Source organism: Pelodiscus sinensis, chromosome 21 (genome assembly GCF_052426305.1).
Source record: "Pelodiscus sinensis isolate ZL-2025 chromosome 21, ASM5242630v1, whole genome shotgun sequence".
Classification (NCBI taxonomy): domain Eukaryota; kingdom Metazoa; phylum Chordata; order Testudines; family Trionychidae; genus Pelodiscus; species Pelodiscus sinensis.
In genome coordinates, this window is record NC_143072.1 from 21,103,965 (window position 1) to 21,125,979 (window position 22,015).

Here is a 22,015-nt window from a genome sequence, read left to right on the forward strand (position 1 = left end):
CAGGGCCTGACACTCTGCACCGCCCTGAGCAATGAAGTAAGAAGATCTCATGTTGTAGTGTAGACCAGCCTAAGTCAATAGATATCAGTGGAAAGATCATGACAACTGAAATTAATCCCAAAATTTTGCACTTCAGGTGCACTATAATGTCTTTTTTAAAAGATCAAGGTCCATCTTGCTTGCTGTTAACCATGAAAGTCAAACTACTGAAGAAACAAATGTACTGTAGCAATACCTGAAAAACTGAACTCTCAATTTTCTCCCCAAAACTGACCTGATGATATCATGAATGTAAGGTGGTCCAGACCATGTGATAACACCAAATCATGTATTTGAGCATTTCTGGTAAACTATGGCATTTGTATACTGATTCTTGGAAAATATCAGTGACAGAAGCTCTATTTTCCTTATAAATAACAAACAAAAACCATGCTTAGTAATTCTGTCCCAGAGATTTTTTTTTTTAAATCTTTGAAAAAACCCTAACCTTTATTGGCTTTTATGAAGCCCTTTGGATTATTCCAGCTCTTCTGTTAGAAATCTAACTTACACCTATTATCATCCTGGTTTCAGACACTTGAAGCAGAGAGGAATGTGTTGCTGATCCACTGTGGAAACATTAAACTGCATATACAATTTCAAACCTACACAAACATTCGAACTCTAGTCTATCAAACCCTGGCAAATATCCCAGCCTGTACGATTTCAGCAGTTTTTGCCAAAAAGATAACTGCAGCAGCTGACATAGAGAGTCCTTAAAATACAGACAATATTTTTATAGCAAGTTAACAAAGATGACAAACAAAAACAATCTATGAAGTCATGTTGGGAGAAGTGATGTCTGCTAAAAATGCTAAGGGTCAAATAAACATTTTCATACACCACTGTTCTCTGGTTGATGCCAGTAATCATTTTACATCTAAGTTAGAAACACCGATACAGCCACTTGTACTTCCCATTTTTCAGCATTTGGCTGCTCTACAACACCCTTGCAAAGAAGATTAGATTTTGCACATCTAAGGTATTTCTAATGGATGGAGAGCATCAGAGTGTAAGACCAAGTGCTGCTACTAAAAATGCTAAGAAGTCATGCTTGGACAACAAGCACCATAGCAAAGAAAGATCAGGTACAGAGAAATTCTGTATGGGGTAAAAGCACTGGATAGTCAGGATTAAAGGTCTCTACCGTAGTACACAGAAACAAGCCCATGCTGTGTTTATGCATAGGTGCTGATGGTAAGCACCATAGAAATGACTAAAATATTAACTTTAATCTGTTTTTTTAAGTGATTTAGTTTTACAGGTTCAGTATCAAACTTACGGATCATACGATTTATCTCTAAATAAAGAATTATCTTCCCAGTAATCATTTGCTTGGTATTTCCCTCTAGGAATCTTTGTCCTACTTATACACCAACATTTTATTACTTTTTTCATTATCCGTATTTGGACTCCACAGCTGTTATGAAGTTGTCAGGAACCAAATCAATTACAGAGAGGTTGCACAGTGGCAAAATGTTCAAGTTAACAAAGTATTTTGGGGAACAATCCCAATCAGGAAAAATAGGGGCTGTGCACCCTGCTCGCTGCACTCACCAGTCGTCGTCCCCCATCTCTGTGGCTGCACCAGCCTCGGTCCCTTCTCCCTCTGCGCCCCCCACCAGTCCAAGCCCCATCTCCCTCCACTGCTGCGCCAGCCAAGGCCCTGCCTTCTTCCTCATCCCCCCGGCCCTGCCAGCCCAGATCACTTCTCCCCCCCTCTCACCACCAGCCCATGTCCTTTCTCTCCCCCTCCCCCACCAGCTGCAGCGCATGGCAGGCCCAGCTCTAACCCCAGCAGGCGGGGAGTTGGAGGGGTGCCTGCTGCGCACGTGGGGCGCAGCGAGGCACAGGTAGTGCGTGTGCATGTGGTGCTGTGGGGCACTGCAGCCTGCTGAGGTAAGCAGCAGCGGGGGGGGGGCGTGCTGTCCCAACCTCTCTCCAGTGCAGTCCTACCTGCGCTGCTCGCTGCCCCAGCCCTACCTGCAGAGCCCAGCATCGCCCATCTGCCCGCCGGGAAAAGAAAGGAAGGAGCATACAGGTTGGTGCAGTGGCTCCCCCAGGCGGCTCGGGGGTGCTTTGGCAGACGTATATGGGAGTGAGTCTCCGTGGGGGACAGCCTGACTCCGGACAATCAGGCTCCGTGCTCTGGCTTCCCAAGAGCCCACTGCTGACACATAAGCCTAGCTGGGAGCCCTGCTCATAGCGCCTGTCCCTGGGCTGCTGTCCTGAGCATTGTGCCCGCTCCTCTCCCTGAGCTGTCACAGCTGCGATATGGGGTCTGCGGGCTACTGTGTCACGTTTCTTGGCATTCAAAGCCCTGTGGAGTGGGGGTGAAGGAAGAGGAGGAAGGGCTTGGTTGAAAGTACAAATTCCAAGTGACACTGTCCACACTGCACAAAGTCAAAGGCAGAACACCCACTAATTCAAACCATAAAAGATCGATAGCAACAGTTTCAATCTTCTCTGTAGTATACACAAACCCAAAGTACTTAGAACTCTGTTTAGCTGCATCAGAATGAAGTAGTAAGAGGAACAGGCTAGCTACTATGGACAGGGCCAAATCAAGCGACAAGAGGGGCCATCAGTAAGAAAAAAATACCTGGCTAAGAATATTCAAGCCATATTTTGAACTGTCCTTGACTTCTATGGTAGTTGATGAGTCAGATCTTCCCATGAATTTTGCTGTATTTCTTGGAATTCACAATTTCATTTTAAAATAAGACTTTCACACCCTATGGCTGTGATGCACATTCTGAGTATAAGTAGATGCACTGTTGGTTTGGTGAGCCTGCAGCCAGATCACAGCAGCAGCAAAGAGAAAAGTGTGAATCTTCTTTTATTCCTTTTACTGAAGCGTTACTTTAAAGCCTAATTACTATCATGGAACTGTTAACTGCTTTTCTGCCAAATGAGATTCCAGATATGTAGCAAGGGCCTTTGTGTACTGAGACTGGAGATATTCACTATGCCATAATGTTCTATTGAACTATTACTGAAATAAACACACATTAAAGCAACAACAAAGAAAGCTGTAAGAAAAAAGAGCTGCAACCGCAGCGTACCTTTGACAAATAACACATGCAAATATGAGATGAGAAGGACAACTGTCAGCAAAATACAACTTAAAATAAACACCTACACACTTAATATGTGCTTAGATACTATAGCGATTAGAAGCATCAGAGGGATTAAAAAAATGAGAAGAATGAAGGTACAGAGCGCAATTAAATGAGAACAATGTGTATGTTATTTACTTGTCAGATGGTTGTGCAAGTGTAGAAAGTGCACGACCTTTTAACAACATATCTACCACGAATGGAAAATTTAGGATTCACTTCTATCCTTAGCCTTTCTTTACAACCCTCTATATAAATCTATTGAGAAGAAATCTCAAATGGAAATGCTGAAAGAATATCCATTTTATACTCAAGACACATTTCAGAACCCAAGCTAGTTACATTAGTGTTACGATGGCCAGGCCCAAATTTGCAAGGGTTGCAATTCTGTTAGAGAGCCTTAGGGTGAGGCTGAGGAAATTAAATCTCAAGTACTATAAAACCATTTGAGAAGTCAGTGGTGAAATTCTGCAAATGGCTGATAAAAAAAGGCAAGATTTGAACTGGACAGGATAAAAACTGATAGCAAACAAATAACTATTTGAAAGTCTATTTCTGCTGTTGCATTTCCTGTTCTGAGTGCCCCGCTTTGAGCGCTGTAACATTTTAAGCAAACATTGTGCAATACAGCAAAATGTGGCCCAAGATTAGCTTATTATCAAATATAGCTAAAAACATTCACTGTTACAGGTACACTGTTTTTAAGCCCTCAGTGTCCAGCTATGCTTAGCATGTGAGCAAGCACACACAGATCCTGATGCAATTCAAGACACACAAGTGCAGATCCCGGCCCCATCCAAAAGACCTAAAGAAGGGAGAGAGAGTCACCCATGATCAAAGACCAAGCCTGGGAAAGAGCAAACCATTGATAACACTTTCTTTAAGCGTCAGGGGGTAGCCGAGTTAGTCTGTACAGAAAAAACAACATATGGTCTGGTAACACTTTATAGACTAACAAAACAAGTAGATGGTATCATGAGCTTTCGTGGGCACAGCCCACTTCTTCAGATGAGGGATGGTATAGCAAGCCAAATTTTTCATCATGGGGAGTAGAGTGGCCCTGACACCAATGCTACTTTCTCCAGAAAGAAAGGGGTGGGGGGACAAAATATCCCTGGAGCTATTAATAGGACTATGAAAAGTATGGGAAAGGGAAAAAAAAGACCACCAGAAGAGAACCTGGGGGTAGTAGTCTGCTGGTAAGAGGGCAGATGAAAGGGAAAGAGAATGGAATGTGAGGGAGAGATTTGATGAGGAAGAGAAAGGAAAGGAGGAGTGTGAAGGGAGAAAGCAGGAAAGGTAGGAAGATGGAAACAATGAACAAAGTACAGTAAAACTCCATTGGTCCGGCATCCAATGCTCCGGCACTCCTGATGGTCCGGCACCATCAGGAACCCAGAAGTGCTCTGGCTGCCAGACAATTGGAGCTGCTCTGCGCCAGGCTTCCCCGATTCAGCCGCTGCTGAAACTGATCAGCAGCTGAATCGGGGAAGCCAGGGGCAGAGCAGCTGGGGTGTTGCCCCTCGGGGCTGCGGGACCAACCCGGCAGCACCCTAGCTGCTCTGCCCCAAGCGTCCCAGATTCAGCCGCTGCTGAAACTGACCAGCAGCAGCTGAATCGGGGATGCCTGGGGCAGAGCCAGACTATCAGAAAGGGGGGCTATGAGGAGTCTGGGGTGGCATCCCCCCCACCGCACCCGAGACCCCTCACAGCCCCCCCTTCCGATAGTCCGTCATATCTGATAATCCGGCACCCCCTGGGTCATAAAGGTGCCGGATTATCGAAAGTTTACTGTAACTGAATTAACATGAAAGGGACTTGGAAAAGAATGAATGAGGTTATCTCGACTGAATTTAAGAGCAGGACAATAAGTAGTAATGAGTAGCCAAGAAAGTGTATAAGAAGGGGAAATGAAGGAACTGCACTCAAAAAAATTACTCTTGCATCCAGTCTAGGGATGTTAAGAAGCGTGTAATATGTTAATCATGTAGTCGATAGAATTTGTATCGACCACACAATTAGTTGATAACGAAAAAAGCAGTTAAAGCACTCAGTCCTGTAGGTCCCGGACGTGGATTGAACCAGGACTGAGCCAGGCTACCTGCCCACCCACCCAGTACCTAATACATTTTAAATGCAGAACCACGGTGGACGTAGGTCCTGGACCTGGCGCAAGCCAGGACTGAGTCAGGCTGCTGGCCAGCATGCTAAAAAATTTACTGGCCGAGGGGCAATGCATATAGTCAATAACATTAACCGATAAGCTTTTGCTTATTGGTTAATCAACTACACTATTACATCCCTAATCAAGTTTACATGTCACTCTATATGCAATTAAAATTGCAAGCCCAGAAGGGATCACTGTGACCTAGTCTAACCTCCTGTATAATGCAGGCCATAGAATTTCCCCTCCAAATAATTCCTAAAGCATGTCTTTCAGAAAAACACGCAGTCTGGATTTAAAATTTGTCAGTGATGGAGGACCCACCATGATCATTGGTAAACTGTTCCAACTGGCACAACATGAATTCCTCATATCGAGAGAAAATCCTCAAGACTTTCAGGACAAGGTAATCTATTAACGTCACGAATGAAGACAAAGAATTTCTTGCCTTGTATCCTTAGTAGAAGTCAGAAAGAACTTCTGTTTTCTTCCAAGTGTATCTGATCTTCATAAATAAAAGTTATTTAAGTAACTAAGCATATGAATCAAAAAGGGTAGGAAGATTTTATACTAATGCTGACAAATTGCACTACAACAGAAAAATAGTAATTTGGGGAGCATGATTGGTGTCCCCTACGGCTACGTGGCATGGTTTCCATTTTTATTATATGTGTCTTTTTAATAGTACAACACTAAAGATTTTTATCAATAGTTTGAACACAAGATAATCAGTGAAATAATACTTCACCCAGATCAACATAACAGAATAGGGGTTATTTAGTAGCCAGGCCATTAAGTTGGTAGAAGTTAAAAAAAAGATCTTGTGACAGTCTGCAGAAAGTTACCATGAAATACCAAAAGCAATTAGCCCCTATTATACAGTTTCACCCATCATCTACCATTCTTTATACCAATTACCATAAAACACATTAGAAACAAATTTCATCAAATAAAGTATAATGACTCATACTAATGCACCAATTGCTTGACAATTATTTTTCCCCCCGAAAACAATGCTATTTCATTGATACCAACTGAAAAATGCACCTAAATCCACAAATCTTGTTTTTAAAAAAGTCACACTTGGAAATCAAGGAGTCATACCACATTTTTCTTAGCTTTTATCAAATGTTCTCTCTCTCTATATATATATATAAGTTTTTATCCAAATGCATCACTGACATACAAACTGCTAGAAGCAGGAATTATCAGAGAAAGTGCTGATACAGTTTAAAACATAGATGCACGTAGATAACAAAATCTTATTTACACAATGGACTTGATTTGTGAAATTGAAGGTTTTTTTACACTATTATCTATCCCTGTGTTTTTGTTCCATCTGCACATGCTCAAACTCACGCATAAGCCCAACATAAAATGTTTTGCTTATTTTTCCAAGTTAGTTTAGGCAGGGTTTCACAATTTCTGATATTTCCAAAATTAGCATTACCACCATGCTCATTCATGGCAATTGCCATAGATTCAATTACAGTACACCTTTCTTTCAAAGGCTGTTAAATTATTTCTAGAGCACTGAAGACGGAAGTCTTTCAGAATATGTAGCTGGCAATGCACCATGAACCTTTGGCCAATACTTACAGTATCTTTAATGTGAATGAAGTCTGAACACCCCTGAAGCTAAAAGAGATCTACCTGTTCAGCTAACTAGTCATGACTGCTAGTGAAACTCATTTACAATTCAGCTACCAAGGTATCTATGTAAATAAATAATCCAAGAAAAAGAAAAAAAGGCAACACTGAATTTTCATCTACAATGCATAAATAGTATTTTAAAGACCACCAACTAAGTACTAGAACATCCTATACAATAAGGATGAAGTGAAACTCATGGTATGAGGACCAACTCAAGCACTTCTGAGACTATGCTCAGTTTTTAAATGGCTCAAGAACACATTTAATTCTCTCCTGTACTGATCAGATTTTTATTTGTTTGAATCTTCATCTCTCCTTTCCTTACCCTTCCCTGTATCTGTTACTAACAAAGAAAATTATTTTGAGTATAAATCATCAAGTTTTGGGCTATCTTTCCAATCTCTGTCACGCACCACACAAATTTACAGCACTATACTTATTTGAACTTTAAGAATAAAGCCCTGCCTTTTACTGGTTTTCCCCCCATTTTTTTCCCTGTTTTTCACATCTTAATAGCAATTATGACCTCGAGGTCAGCTATACTTTGTAAGTCAATAATAAAAAAGCTTGGATTTTGTACAGCATCAAGATTCACTTTGGAGATAAACTAAAGTTCTTCTTTTATCCAAATGTTCTGTCATTTTTAAACAAGAAGCCTGACGTTACTTAAAAGGTGGATGAGACAGTTTCAAAGGATTTGGGCATAAAAGGGAAACTATGGGTTTTCCAGTTCTGAATAATTATTTTCAAATTAATACCTTGAAAAGTATTTTGTTCTTTCTTTCCTAGACAGTTCATAGCTAGAAGCAAGTTCTCCTCAGATGTGTGACTTCGTATCTTGATCTTCAAGGTAAATTACAATCTACTTTTCATTATAATACATAAAACAAACCTGACAAAAGATTATCAGAGGGGAAAATGGAATAATGTTTTAAGGTAAAGAGAAATTGTTTCTAGTAGGCTAGAAGATCCTGAACCCAGATGAGGATTAAGACAGCTAGCAAGATCTGAGGCTAAAGGAAACTTCAGCTCGGTGTTCCAGTTGGGCAAGTCCCATCCACTGATTTCCTTTTCAACACATGAAACCACAACATCATCCTTGAGATAGCAACTCAGATTGCTGGTTCACAGTTCACCCTGCTTCACTGAGAAACCCACTAATCAGCACAGCCTACAAATTCTATTGCAAGACATAGGTTTGTTTTCTTTGCCCCTGAATCCACAAAGAGGCATGCGACACTTCTGTACGTTTGCATCAGTCCAGAGGTTTACTGTGTCTGATAGGATAAGGGAGGCAAATGTTTGCGAGGTGAGGGATTTAAATCCCTTGAGATAATTTTGTATAACAAGTAAAAGTCCTAATCGTGAATGGGTTTGTAATGGCTATAGAGAAGATAGTTCTCTTTGCCATTTCTACAGTAAATATTCATTCATATCATTATTTGGATAGAGCCAACACCAGCCTTCCCTGTAACATCTGGGATGTTTGAGACAATTTTTCACCTTTTCATATTTACAAGATATACAGAAGCCTCCCAGATCCAGAGAGAACTTCCATGCAAATGGTTTAGTAGCAATTACAAGCCTCTTCTTTTTTTTTAAACCAAAAGACATTCTACAAATATGGATCCCTTATTTAAGGCTTTGAAATCATGCCCCATTTCCAACACTTTGGTTTTTACCATACTCATCATCCTTAGTAGGGAGCAGATATTTTTTCCTGACACTATGCAGGGTGTTCTCAAATAGTATAAGCATAAGAACAGCTACATTTTTAATCCAAACTCTGGCTTTTTAAGCTTTTTTTCATGCAGAAATTTAATTTGTTTAAACCGGTGTAAGATGATTCAGGGTTTTCAGGTAGGTAATCTTTTATCCTTCCTCGGACCATTTCCCACACCTGTGGAAGAAGAGCTAGGAACTAAGCTCCCTGTCTCATGGAGATGTTAAGATTCATAAGATAAAGAGGAAAGAGCTATTGAAATGTATGTTTTATGAAACCACACTGAAAAAGACTAAAGCTGAAGAAAAAATAGTTTCCAACTAACAAAGCAAGAGGTCACTGAATTAGACACAAAAAGGTAAGGCACATTTTGCCACAATTTGTGTAGGGTATTTTTAGACTATCACTGACTGCTAAAAATAACATGGCGTTAGAAATTTTGTGCATTAGACCCTTTCAAAATCTTTGGCAAAAATCTTCCTTTAATGGGTTTCTCTTATTTTACTAGAAGGCTTAATTGTTTTAATATATGTTACCTTTTGAGATGAAAACAAAATGTTAAGGATTCTTTTTTGTAGTTCTTCAGTACTGCAATTATCACATGGATATTCCCTAAACCTGAAGAGCTCCATGTAAGCCTGAAAGCTTGTCTCTCTCACCAACAGAAAGTGGTCCAATGAAAGATATTCACACTCTGCTTTTCTTTAATGGATATTCTAAGTCATTTACATGACTTTTATCAAAGAAAAAGCAAGCAGTTCAAGAACTACAGTAACAGTATAGTGAACTGCCAATTAACTTGTTAGAAAAAGCTATAGACTTGCATTTAACAATGATATTTAGAACTCAAACTCCAAAGGTTTATCTTCTGCTCTTGAACCTAACCTGCCAAACCTTTCTTTTTATTACAGAGAAAAGATAAGGTTCTACTAGGTGGTTCTGGAAATATATTCAACTTTTATTTACAAAGCCAGGTAAACACACACCATGGCTTTCCTCCCAATGTTTCACGCCACATCTAGAAAGCTGGTTCTCTTTGCAGCTCAAACATAAAATTCAGTCTCTCAGGCAGCTCAGTTCAGGGCTCACCTGAGCAAAGCTTCCGATTTAGCTTACTGGTAATTATGAGATTGTTTTGTGACGCAGAATGCATGCCACTGGGCAACAAACCACTCTTTATTTTCCAGCTAAAAAAGCAGAAGGAAGTTTGCTCACTGCAATTCAACTATCAGATAAGGACACATTAAAACTGTTGCCTATTTATGATAGAAAATGCCTTTTTCTCCCCAAAACATCTTATCGTTAACTCACCTCAAGGTAGTAACATGTAGAACAATAGTGGGGAATGGAAATGTTGCTCAAAGATATTAGGGAAAACCCAGAACTATTCAGAGATCAGACAGAACTTCATTTCTGAGGTCTCATCAGAAAGATCTATGCACACTGCATACAAAAACTTCAGTAGGTAAACAGCCTCAGCCAACCTTTCAAACAGTGGTCACCAACCAGTAGATCAGGATCTACCAGGAGATCTTGGAGCCTCTGACAAGTGATCATGACTAGTTCGGTCGGGAAGCTATCAAGCGCTGGCACTACAGTTGCTCCTCCACCCACTGTAATGCTGCTCCTGCCCCCTGCCTTGGAGCTGCCCCCTGGGAGCCGCCTGCTTGTTGTGCAGGGTGTGGGGGGGGGGGGAAGGGGAGCACTGATGTCAGGGTGTCCCTCCTCCCCCCACTTCTGTACCTGATCTCCACACAGAGAGAAGGGGATGGATGCAGCTTGGCAATGTAAATCTCTGACACTTACACAGTGTGAGTGTCTCCATCATTTCACAAACACACACTGTCCTTCACTCTACTCTCCCTACCCACCACATATGTGGGGGGTTGTGGTTACTTCTTTTACTGCTTACAAAGTGTGTTATTTGTGCTTTTGACTGGTCTGTGCATTTCATAACTTTCATTTCTCTCTTACGCTTAAATTTAATTCTTTGAGTATTGAGTTCTAAAATGCCTGACCTGTCATGGCTGGAGTCACTATCCCTGTGGAAATTGCTGCTCCTGGAAGGGGCTGGCATATCCCTGTAGCCCCTGAGAAAGTCAGAGCAGGGGGTCTCCACATGCTGTCCTTGCCTATGGACACCACTCTCCTGCAGCTCCTATTGATCAATAATGGAGAACCGTGGCCCATAGAATCACAGAACACTAGAACTGGAAGGGACCTCGAGAGGTCATCGAGTCCAGTCCCCTGCCCTCACAGTAGGACCCAGTACCATCTAGACCATCCCCGATAGATGTCTATCTAACCTGCTCCTAAGTAGCTCCAGAGATAGAGATTCCACAACCTCCCAAGGCAACTTATTCCAATGTTTAACCACTGACAGGTAGGAAGTTTTTCCTCATGTCCAACCTAAACCTCCCTTGCTGCAATTTAAGCCCATTGCTTCTTGTCCCAGCCTCAGAGTCCAAGAACTTCCACAACCTCCCAAGGCAACTTATTCCAATGTTTAACCACTGACAGGTAGGAAGTTTTTCCTCATGTCCAACCTAAACCTCCCTTGCTGCAATTTAAGCCCATTGCTTCTTGTCCCAGCCTCAGAGTCCAAGAACAACAATTTTTCTCCCTCCTTCTTGTGACACCCTTTTAGATACCTGAAAACTGCTATCATGTCCCCTCTCAGTCTTCTCCTTTCCAAACTAAGCTGTGGAATCGGTGCCTGTAGACAAGGGCAGCACATGGAGCCACTGCTGTATATGCCAGCTGCTTTCGGGAGTAGTACAAGGCCAGGGCAGGAGTAAGCTGCTCTCTGGCTGTTCCCAGGGTGAGATGGTGCTCAAACTCACAACCCTGTACTCCCCAGAACATGCCCTATTCCCTAGGCCACTCAAGAACCCACCCCCTATCTTCAGAGGGTTCCTTATCCTGCCTTCCTAATACGGGAGCCAGCTCCATCCCTGAGGCAGCCTGTGTTGGCCATCCAGCTGCTCCCAAGTGGGTGGAGGGGGTGGCAGGACTCAAGTCCCCAACCCTACGCTCCTCAAGCAAATGTTGTATCCCCTATGCCACTCAAGAACCCACACCACCTCCCTACCTTCAGGTCGTCTCCTCCCACACTCCAAACCCCTTGGCCCAAGACCAAAGCCTGCACCACAAACCACTACCCCAGCCTGGTGAAAGTGAATGGGATTCGGGGAGGATGGAGTGAGCAGGGTGAGGCATCAGAGAAAGGGTGGAGCAGGGCCTCAGAGAAGGGAAGAAGGAAGCCAGGCAAGGGTATTTGGGTTTGAGGTAGATCTTACGTTGCACTTAAATTGAAAAAATGATCTAGTGGTTTAAAAGACTGGAGACCACAGGAATAACCTATGACCACGAAGAGTCCAGAACTTTCAAAATCTGATGCTTCAAGCATTTTCTTTTTCTATTTTCACATCTTGGATTCCTGGCTCGACTTATTCAAAAGTGATACTTTGTTTTTAAAAAAAAAAAAAAAAGATAAGATAATTGGGTAACAAGAATAGATACCTACCAGAGGATTTACAAAACCAACTGATCAAGTACAGCAGAAATCAAGTTGCCCTTCAACAGCAATTCTATTTTAAACTTCTAAATTGGCTACATGCCTAAATTATAATTTCTAAATGATTCCTCTAGGATATTGTCAGATTCAGGCCCCAGCAGATCAAATTTCTCACAACAAGGTCTTAAAGAACCCCAAATGAACAGAACTATGTCTAAGGATTTGCTGTGCTAATGCAAAAGAACCAGAAAGTGAAACCAACTTAAAATACTTCTAGATTACACTAATATTTAACATGATTACCCACTTAACATAGAACTTCTTGAATCTATATTTTTAACATTTGTTCCGTCACTAATTACTCCCTTTTTTTAATCCCTGTATTTCTCTGGCAGATCTCTTAACCTTTTTCATTTTAATCTCTAATAGCAACTTCACAATGTTAACTTTCATGTCATCAGGATGTTATCACTTACAGACTGATATTATGCTTCTGAATAGCAAGGACTCTTCTTGCATTCACCATATCAATTACAACCAAACGCATTTGCAATTTTTTAAAAGAAAAAAATCATTTCTCATTTATGAAGTACTTGCCTTGCCTTCTTACACTTTGTCTATGCTAAAGCCTTCCACACAATTTGTCTAGCACCATTCATCACATGTAGCACTGGAAGAACTGTTCAGATGCTAGGCAACTGAGCCAAGAGTCCTAAAGAAAATGCACCCTAAGTAACTTCTTTTGTACAAACACTTACCATGTCTGGAGCATCCATTCATCTCAGAGCACCAAGCATTTGGAGCAAAGGCTACACAAAGCACCTGCAGTTCCTACTGTTTAATTTACTCCTCTAAAACTGGAGCTGTAGACAAGCAGAAGTCCAAGGAGGAGGGAGAGGAAGGTGGTTACTGTGTATACACAAGACAATACACCCTAACTACAACTGCAGGCTAGAAATCTCTTTGCTCTGAGAATAGTCTTTATATATCTTATTGCCTCTATATAAAACCATGGTATACCCACATCTTGAATATGGTGTACAGATGTGGTCACCTCATCCAAAAAATATACTGGCAATAGAGCAGGTTCAGAAAAAGGCAACAAAAATGATTAAGGGTTTGGAACGGGTCCCATATGAAGAGAGATTACAAAGACTGGGACTTTTCAGCTTAGAAAAGAGGGGACTAAGGGTGGGGGGAGAGAATAGAATAGAGGTCTATACAATCATGACGGGTGTGGAAAAAGTGAATAAGGAAAAATTATGTTCTTGTTCCCATAAGAACTAGGGGTCACTAAATGAAATTAATAGGTAGCAGGTTTAAAACAGGTTTTTCTTCACATAGCACATGGTTAGCCTGTGGAACTCTTTGCCAGAGGAGGCTGTGAAGACCAGGACTATAACAGGGTTGAAGAAAGAACTAGATAAATTCATGGAGGTTAGGTCCATCAGTGACTATTAGCCAGGATGGGTAGGAATGGTGTCCCTAGCATCTGTTTGTCAGATGCTGGAAATGGATGACGGGGAGAGATCACATGAGGATTGCCTGTTGTGATCCCTCCCTCTGGGGCATCTGGTATTGGCCACTGTCGGCAGACAGGATACTGGGCTAGATGGGCCAGTATAACCATTCTTATGTTCTCTTGTGGCAATTTATTAAAGACTCCTGAAGCCACTGAGCTCAGTGTTGTATTGCTGCTTTAAAACCATAACAAAAAAAGGCTATCCTCCCAAAAAAGCCTTAGGTTTAGATGCTAAGTTGTCAAACACTGAGTAGTACCAAGTGAGTTTATGAACACCAGAGAGCAGATTTATAAACAGAAACATTACACAACCATGCATTATCTCTCACACACAAAATGAGAAAAAGCCCCGGAGCCCTCAGTGACCATCACCCGGAATGATGTTTAACGTGTCTCAGTACAACATTTATCAAAACTGGTTAGATTATATCTTCACCCTACACCAATGTCCAAAAGCTACACCTTTCTAAGTGTCTGCATCCTTGGAACAGGTAAGAATTCAGGTGAGATTCAGTCAAAGCCCTATGATACAAGCTGCAATGAAGAATTATTACGGATTTAGATACAGGACAAAATCATCTACCTGGATCGAGAGATCTGGGTGACCACTTGAAAAGAAGAGAGCTTTCTGTGAGACCATCAGGAAAAAGCGTATACTATTTTCTAGGTCCCAGGAAAAACAACCCTGTTTTGTCAGATGGACAATTAGTGAAATTAGTGGGCGGGAAAGGTATAAAGCTCTTTGCTCCAGTCTAACTGGTACCTAGTATAAATTGTCTTGAACTGGAGCAAAATCAAAGGCACTCTGCATTGCGGCTTGGTGCAAGGACTTCTACTTACATCAATAGATCTACCACAACCTGTTGTACAGAATATCTGTTCTGGTCCTACAATCTACAGTTTAGATTGTGGACATAGTTCCTTTTCCTTTCAAAGGGAAGGCCACGTGATGCACCCAATCAGCCCAGTTCCAGTCCCACAGGCAATTATTGCCCAACAGAGTAGCCTGTCATAAACCAATGCTGTTGTGTCAAACACCAGTACTTGGATCATTCAAGCCTTGCCCAGTGCCAAAGTACTTTAGATGATTCTTAGTATCAGAACAGTTACAAGAAGGTTGGCTTCCCACATAGGCACCACAGTGCACCATAAGATCCCAACAGTGAACCACCCAGAGCAGATAAGATACATCACGGATTACAACCACAGGAGATACCCATATGCTCCTACCAACTAAAGGAGCTGGGCATTGAACACCCATTCTCTGTCTTCACTAGTCATCCTAACACTGCTGCTACTAGTAAAGCTGCAATGGAAGGAGATTTGAAAAAATAACAGTTTATATGCAGCTTAGATGTCTCACTGTCACTTGTGGTAACTTAAAAACAATGCATTCATATGAACATTTCCAGCTCTAGAAATGTACATAAAAATGTAAAATGAACTTACAATTTAATACCACAATCATCTCATTAGCCTTGCTACTGTTAAATCCCCTTTTTCCTCGGTCAGGATTACTGTGAAGACAACAGCATTTCGTCCTAGAGATGCAGGCAGAAAGGCCATTTTGCTTTGCTCTCTAAGGGTGTGTCTAAACTACATGGCTCCATCGATGGAGCCATGTAGATTAGGCTGATCAGCACAGGGAAACGAAGCCACGATTTAAATAATCGCGGCTTCATTTAAATTTAAATGGCTGCCACGCTCTGCCGAGCAGCTGGTGATCAGCTGTTTGTCGGCAGATGGGGGCAATATGGACGCGCCGCTGTCGACAAGGAAGCTTTTGTCGACTGGCGCAGGTAAACCTCGAGGCTTCCTTGTCAACAGCGGCGCGTCCATATTGCCCCCATCTGCCGACAAACAGCTGATCATCAGCTGCTCGGCATAGCATGGCAGCCATTTAAATTTAAATGAAGCCGCGATTATTTAAATCGCGGCTTCATTTCCCTGTACTGATCAGTCTAATCTACATGGCTCCATCGACGAAGCCACATAGTTTAGACACACCCCAATAGTAAAAAAAAGAAGGAAAAAAACCCAGGATATTCTGATAGATCCTCCCTCAGACGCTGAAAATAAAAATCAGACACCACCACTTTGCTTTGGCACCAGAGAAAAGCATCTTGGAAATACTCAAGTTGGAGAAAGAGTTTTTAGAAATAAGTTAATAAGGATTACTTTTTAGAGCTTTTCAGTACTCCCAATATCTCACAATTTGTCTCGAATTACATCAGCAGTCATTTAAGTGCATGTAAGTTTTTGGAAGCATATGCTTTTTTTGTTTTTTTCTGACTACAGCTTCCTTGTCTACAAACACCAAACAATGAAACAGACAACCTATCAACAGCTGTTCATCTCTCCAAATAGTGTGCTTGCCGGCCACACTGTGATGCCATTGCATTTCTCCCTCGCCCCCGATCCCATCATAAGGGAAACAAATTTATTTTCGTTTTAGAATTGTCTATGCCTATGCATAGCGAAGTTAGCTGACTAAATATTCCAACTGTATAGAAGCTGTAAATAGTCACTGTCTTAACATGCTCTTGCTCTTTAAAAAATAAATTGCAGTAATAGTTTTGCCTTCCATTGTCACAATTTCCCAACTTATTAACAACGTTAAGTTAAGGGCATCCTACAATTTTCCACAAGTTAATCAACATGAACAGTTATACAAAAACAGATTTATGAAGGAACTAAATCAATTGGAGAACAATTAATTCATCCATCTGCCCATTTCTCTGCTGCAGAGTCCTTACTGCCCAGATGGCTTTAACATATAGTAACAACAATGAAATTATTATATTTGTGTACTTAGTAGGGATGTTAAATATCGGTTAATTGAACAGTCGATTAACCTCATGCATTCTTATCTGTTAGTTGACTATTCTACAGTCCCCAGGGTTGGGGCCAGAAGCCAGTGTGCTCCAGCCCCAATCCCAAACAGTCGCCTGCCACTCCACACAGCTGTCTCTGTACCCTGGTGGGGTGCCAGGCGGGAGCTGGTCCACAAGGAGAGCCAGTTTAAAAACCAGCTCCCCTCATGGACCAACTGCTTGTCACCCTGCCTGCTGCCTCTAATACAGAGGCAGCAGCACAGGCTGACAGCAGCCCCTGTCCAGTGGAGAGGCTGAGCTCCCAGACCCAGCACAAGCAGGAACTGAACCGGGCAGCCTGCCTGCCTCCTAATACACTTTAAATGCAGAGCCACAGCAGGGGTAGGTCTCAGACCCACCACAAGCTAGGACTGAGCTGGGCTGCTGGCCAGCCTGCTAAAAAATTTACTGGCAGGTGGGGGCGGGGGGAAATGTCTGTCATCTATAGCATTAACCTATAAGCTTCTGCTTATGAATTAAACGGTTAATCAACTACACTATTACATCTCTAGTACTTAGTACATGGGACAAGAAGAGATAAGTTTTACAGTTTCGTAGTTTTTCCCCCCAATTCTTAGAGGGGTCCCCTGTGATCTCCCAAGACGTTACCCACATAGGAGAAATCTTAAAGACAGTCTCACAGACTGGAAAATATTTCGAGGAGACAAGGACAAAACTTGAATTTTGGATCTGTTTTTTATCTTAACCAATTTAAAATTTGGGAGACAAGCATGAATGCATGATAGATCTACAACCTACCACAACTTTAGGGGAAATACTAGTCCTTGATATAATCAATGGTCATTTAAACTTTCTGCTTATGGTTTATGCTGCTGTCAAAACCACTTTGCACCTTGTACAATAGGTCCTCTGGAGGCTACTGAATCATAAATAAGGATTTTTTTTTACAGTTTAACAGTACTAGTACAACTAGGAAAATACTGGAGATAGTATTTAGTACTCTTTAGTCCTCAGATTAATTCACAATAGCACTCTACATCCAGGAGCAAAAACACACCTCAGCCTCTCACACTCTGATGCCCAAGTGGCTGAGTGGTCATTAAGCAGATTTTCCTTAATTGTATTTTTGGGAGGAGAGAAAAAATAAAGTTTTCACCACCAAATACCCAGCCACAGAAACAGACTTTTCCCTTTTTTGTTCTCTATTTAACAAGGTACCAGAAGGAATCAAACTGCTGCCATTCATAATTTTATTAGTTTGAATTAAACCTCAAATCTGCAATTCTCAAAGAACCAAATGAATATTTATTTCTTGGAAGAAAATAGTACTGGACACATTATAACAACTTAAACTGCAAAGTACTGTTTCTATAAAACGTACTTTTAACAGCATTCTGAGAGATTGTTACTTTTGCAACCAAAAAGACGTGCAGTCTAAACAGATTGTGTAGATTTAAAAGAAGAAGATTAATTTATCACTGTTGAATAGCTGAATAAAAACGTTGTAAGGTTACATATAACCAAACAAAAATAAACTGTTATAGACTTTTTTGGTGGTGAAGGCGTAGCTATGTGTTTATAATTCATTATCCGTGGTTGCAATTCATCCCTACAGAAATAGCACCGTATTGATACACAATACATAAATGAGGATAACTTTAACAAATTATGTTTTGATAACAAAACTGCTTTGCAAATACAATAAGTCACTAGATAAATAAACAAATCAGTTGTCTGGCAAAACATCAATTTATAACAAAAGAGCCTAGAACAGCCTTTCTAGTCTCCAAAAATGTTACTGAATTCAAAACTCACAGGGGAGGAAAATTGAGGAGGAAAATTAGAATCAGTTCACCATAAACAGATTGCATATCATTAAGCTCAACATTAAATAGTTAATATAAAATGCTTAATTTACAGAAATAAATCTTTCATTCACGAAGTTACTTTTAAAATTAACTTTGCCTTTGAAGGTACTTCACAGATTTAATTTTAAAAGGTTAAGAGCTCAAATTAGTACTATTACTACGTTTTACAAATATGAAAAGTTTCCACACACAACTTGATCAAATGAATTTGTTCCATCAAACAGCTGAACTCAAACACTTCCTGCTCAACTGCATATTCAGCCTGTCTCAAAATCTAAGCAGGTTACATTAGTGATTCTTCCCCATGGAGACACATTTAAATACCAGAAGTTATAAAAGGACTTCACATATTCTTAACAGAAGTTAAATAGATTTCTAAATCCCAAAAACTTAAATCTAAACTGAAAGTCAGTTCTCATACATTCATTCCTTCTTACTTCATACCATTTAGGGTATATTATTTTGTTTATGGGGTTGCTTCCCTAGCAATTCCCAAACCTTAAAAATGCTTTTCACATCTTCAATCAACCCACAATTTTTCAGACACTCCCAGATCAATCACTACTTACTACTCTGAGTAGGAAGGAAAGAACTAAGGAACCATATTTTTCTGACACTAGACTAATCCTGTGAATTTCGTCAGTCTTGTATATATCAAACAGGTGCACTGCCTAGGACCCTCAAGGTCCTATTTATATTACATCACCAAAAGATGCCTACAGTCCCTCAATAACAAACAACATAAAAATTATCATAAATACAATGCATTTAGCACTGAATATTATCATCCCTCTTTGTCCTTGGACTTGGAAATCAAATCTAGAGAAATGCAGATGACAGGGCATACTTAGTTCATTGTTTTAGAACCCTGCTAGCTGTCAGTATTCACCATTTAATAAGAGTGCTTTCACTTCTCTATTCTGTCTTAATATCTTCCGAAAGGGATTCAATAAAGATTAGGAATACAACAAACATTATAAGCATTAAGAGCCACTCCTACCTTCCAACCTAAATAAGTGTGTGTGCAATATCCATTTTGGATAATAACGTCAAGTAAATGTGGGGTGGGGGAAAGAGATGTATGTAGAAACCATATTCCCCATCTTGGTCAGCAGCAAGTAATGGTGCTAATATACATGCAGGGTTAATATATAGGTGAAAACTAGGAAGTGACAGGCAGTGCCATGAAAGGAAAAGCAAGGTAGCTCCTATCACATCAGAATGCAGAATTCTCTGACATTATACACTGTAGATGGGGGAGCTAAGAAGTGACAAGCAAAGGAGGTGCTGACTGCTGCATAAGAACAGTAGCCTGGCAGTATCAGCAGCTGTCTAGACCCTTTGCACATCACAACACAATCTGTGAATGATCCAAAGCAGCAAAACCCACACAGAACAGTAAAGGGGGGGGGGAAGAAAAGAGGGGAGCGCAAAGGACAGTATGTTTCTCCTAAAACTGACAGGTGCAGTAAGACACAGGAAACAGGCTTGACCAGGAGGTATACAACAGCTGCCGCTCAGCCCTTTGTAAAAAGGAAGAGTAAGCAGCAGCCATGGTACAAGACCCAGTGTATGGGAGGTGTAGAACTCCGGACTCAGGAAAGCCAGGCACTTCGGGCCACTTTCCCGACACACTGACAGCTCCAAAGACAGATATTGACAGCTGCCCCTTCCTTCCCACTGCGATCCCTCTCCCTCGACACCCCACACCCTACTACCCTGCCCCGCCACTTCCTGTTTTCCCATGCAACAGTCACCAGAGTATTTACATAGCCACCCCCCCACACACACGGTATTTACACCCCTAGAGCCCTGCCTGACACCCCCTCTGTCCGCCCTCCAACAGCCCTCTGGCATTTACACCCCGACAAATGCCAACACCCATGACCGCTCCCGGAGCATTTACACCCCAACACCTGCCTCCCCACCCCCGTGAGAGCCCCCGGGGTGCTTACACCCGTACACCCCCTCCCCTCCTGACAGCCCCCGGGGTGCTTACACCCCGACACCCCCTCCCCCCGTGACAGCCCCCGGGGTGCTTACACCCCGACACCCCCTCCCCTCCTGACAGCCCCCGGGGTGCTTACACCCCGACACCCCCTCCCCTCCTGACAGCCCCCGGGGTGCTTACACCCCGACACCCCCTCCCCTCCTGACAGCCCCCGGGGTGCTTACACCCCGACACCCCCTCCCCCCGTGACAGCCCCCGGGGTGCTTACACCCCGACACCCCCTCCCCCCCCGTGACCGCCCCCGGGGTGCTTACACCCCGACACCCCCTCCCCTCCTGACAGCCCCCGGGGTGCTTACACCCCGACACCCCCTCCCCTCCTGACAGCCCCCGGGGTGCTTACACCCCGACACCCCCTCCCTCCGTGACAGCCCCCGGGGTGCTTACACCCTGACACCCCCTCCCCCCCGACACCCCCTCCCCCCGTGGTATCTGCATCCGCCCCGCCCCCTCACTCACCGCCCTGCCCCCCCGCCCCTCACTCACCCCTCCGCAGGGCCTCGTCGTAGCTGAGGAAGCCGATGCGGGACTCCTTGGCGCCCATGGTGCGTCAGTCCATGGCCCCCGCGGGCCGGCCGGCTCGGAGCCCGGGACGCGCCGCTAGCGTCTCCCGAGCAGCAGCAACAGCGGGAGGAGGAGGGGGGGGCCGCGCGTCGTCTCCGCCACCGCCTCCATGCCGAGTCACGTGACCCTTCCCCCCGCCCCGCCGCCGGCCCTCCGCGGGTCACGTGCCGGAGGGGGGGGGGGGAAGAGAGTGTTGTGGTTCGGAACGGGCGCCGCCCCCAACGGACGCGGCGCGCTGAAGCCACGCAGGGGACTCCCCCGAATGGGGGCGGGGCCGGAACCACCTGTGTCACGAGGTGCTGAGAGCGCCCCCCCCCCAATCGGGGCGGGAGCCGACTCCGCACGCTGCGCGAGGGGGCGGGCGGGGGAGACGCGCGGGTACTTGGAGTCCGGCTGTGGGGGAGGAGCGAATGGGGGGAGGGGCGGCGCTGACTGAAGGGAGGCGCGGCCCGGGAGGGGGAGGGGCTTCTTGGGGGGGGCGGGGTGCAGTGGTTGGGGTAGGGGTACTCTGGAGGAAATTGGGGACGCTGGGTGGGGGGGGGGTTGCTATTCAAACATAGTGATACTGGCTGTGTCACTCCCTCCCCCCCCCACACACACCCCCAAAATTTTTTTGCCCCCCCCCCCCCCCCCAGGTGGTAAATATTGGAGTTTTTCTAGGGAACGGTTCAATTTCTCTAGTCCGGCACCGTCAGGACCTGTCCGGTGCCAATGCAGAGAATTTGCCGGACCACGGGAGGTCAGTCTTGTCTAGCGGCATTACCAACACTTCCACTGCGCACTGGGCTGGGAGAAGACATTTAAGGGTAAATTAGCGCTAAAGAACAGCAGTGGCAAAAAATATGCAAATGAACTCATTTGCATGAGTTGTGATCTCATTTACATATTTTCTGCCCATCCCTTTTTGCGCTGGGGTTTCTGCACAAAAACAAGCAGCGTGGGCATTTTATTTTTGAGCTAAAAGCCCTTTTTCTGCAAGATCCTAATGCCCCAAAAAAGGTT

General features: G+C 43.2%; 1 protein-coding gene across 3 annotated transcripts in view; it reads right to left on the minus strand.

Annotated features, from left to right (window-relative positions):
- USP32 (ubiquitin specific peptidase 32) overlaps positions 1 to 21,165 on the minus strand; it is a 173,466-nt gene extending 152,301 nt beyond the window's left edge. For all 3 annotated transcript variants that reach the window (XM_075904742.2, XM_075904740.2, XM_075904739.2), the window contains exon 1: positions 20,936 to 21,165. In XM_075904742.2, coding sequence (XP_075760857.2) covers positions 20,936 to 20,993 — 58 coding nt within the window. In that variant the 5' untranslated portion in view covers positions 20,994 to 21,165. The remainder of the gene's footprint in view (positions 1 to 20,935) is intronic.
- Between the last annotated feature and the right edge of the window lie 850 nt (positions 21,166 to 22,015).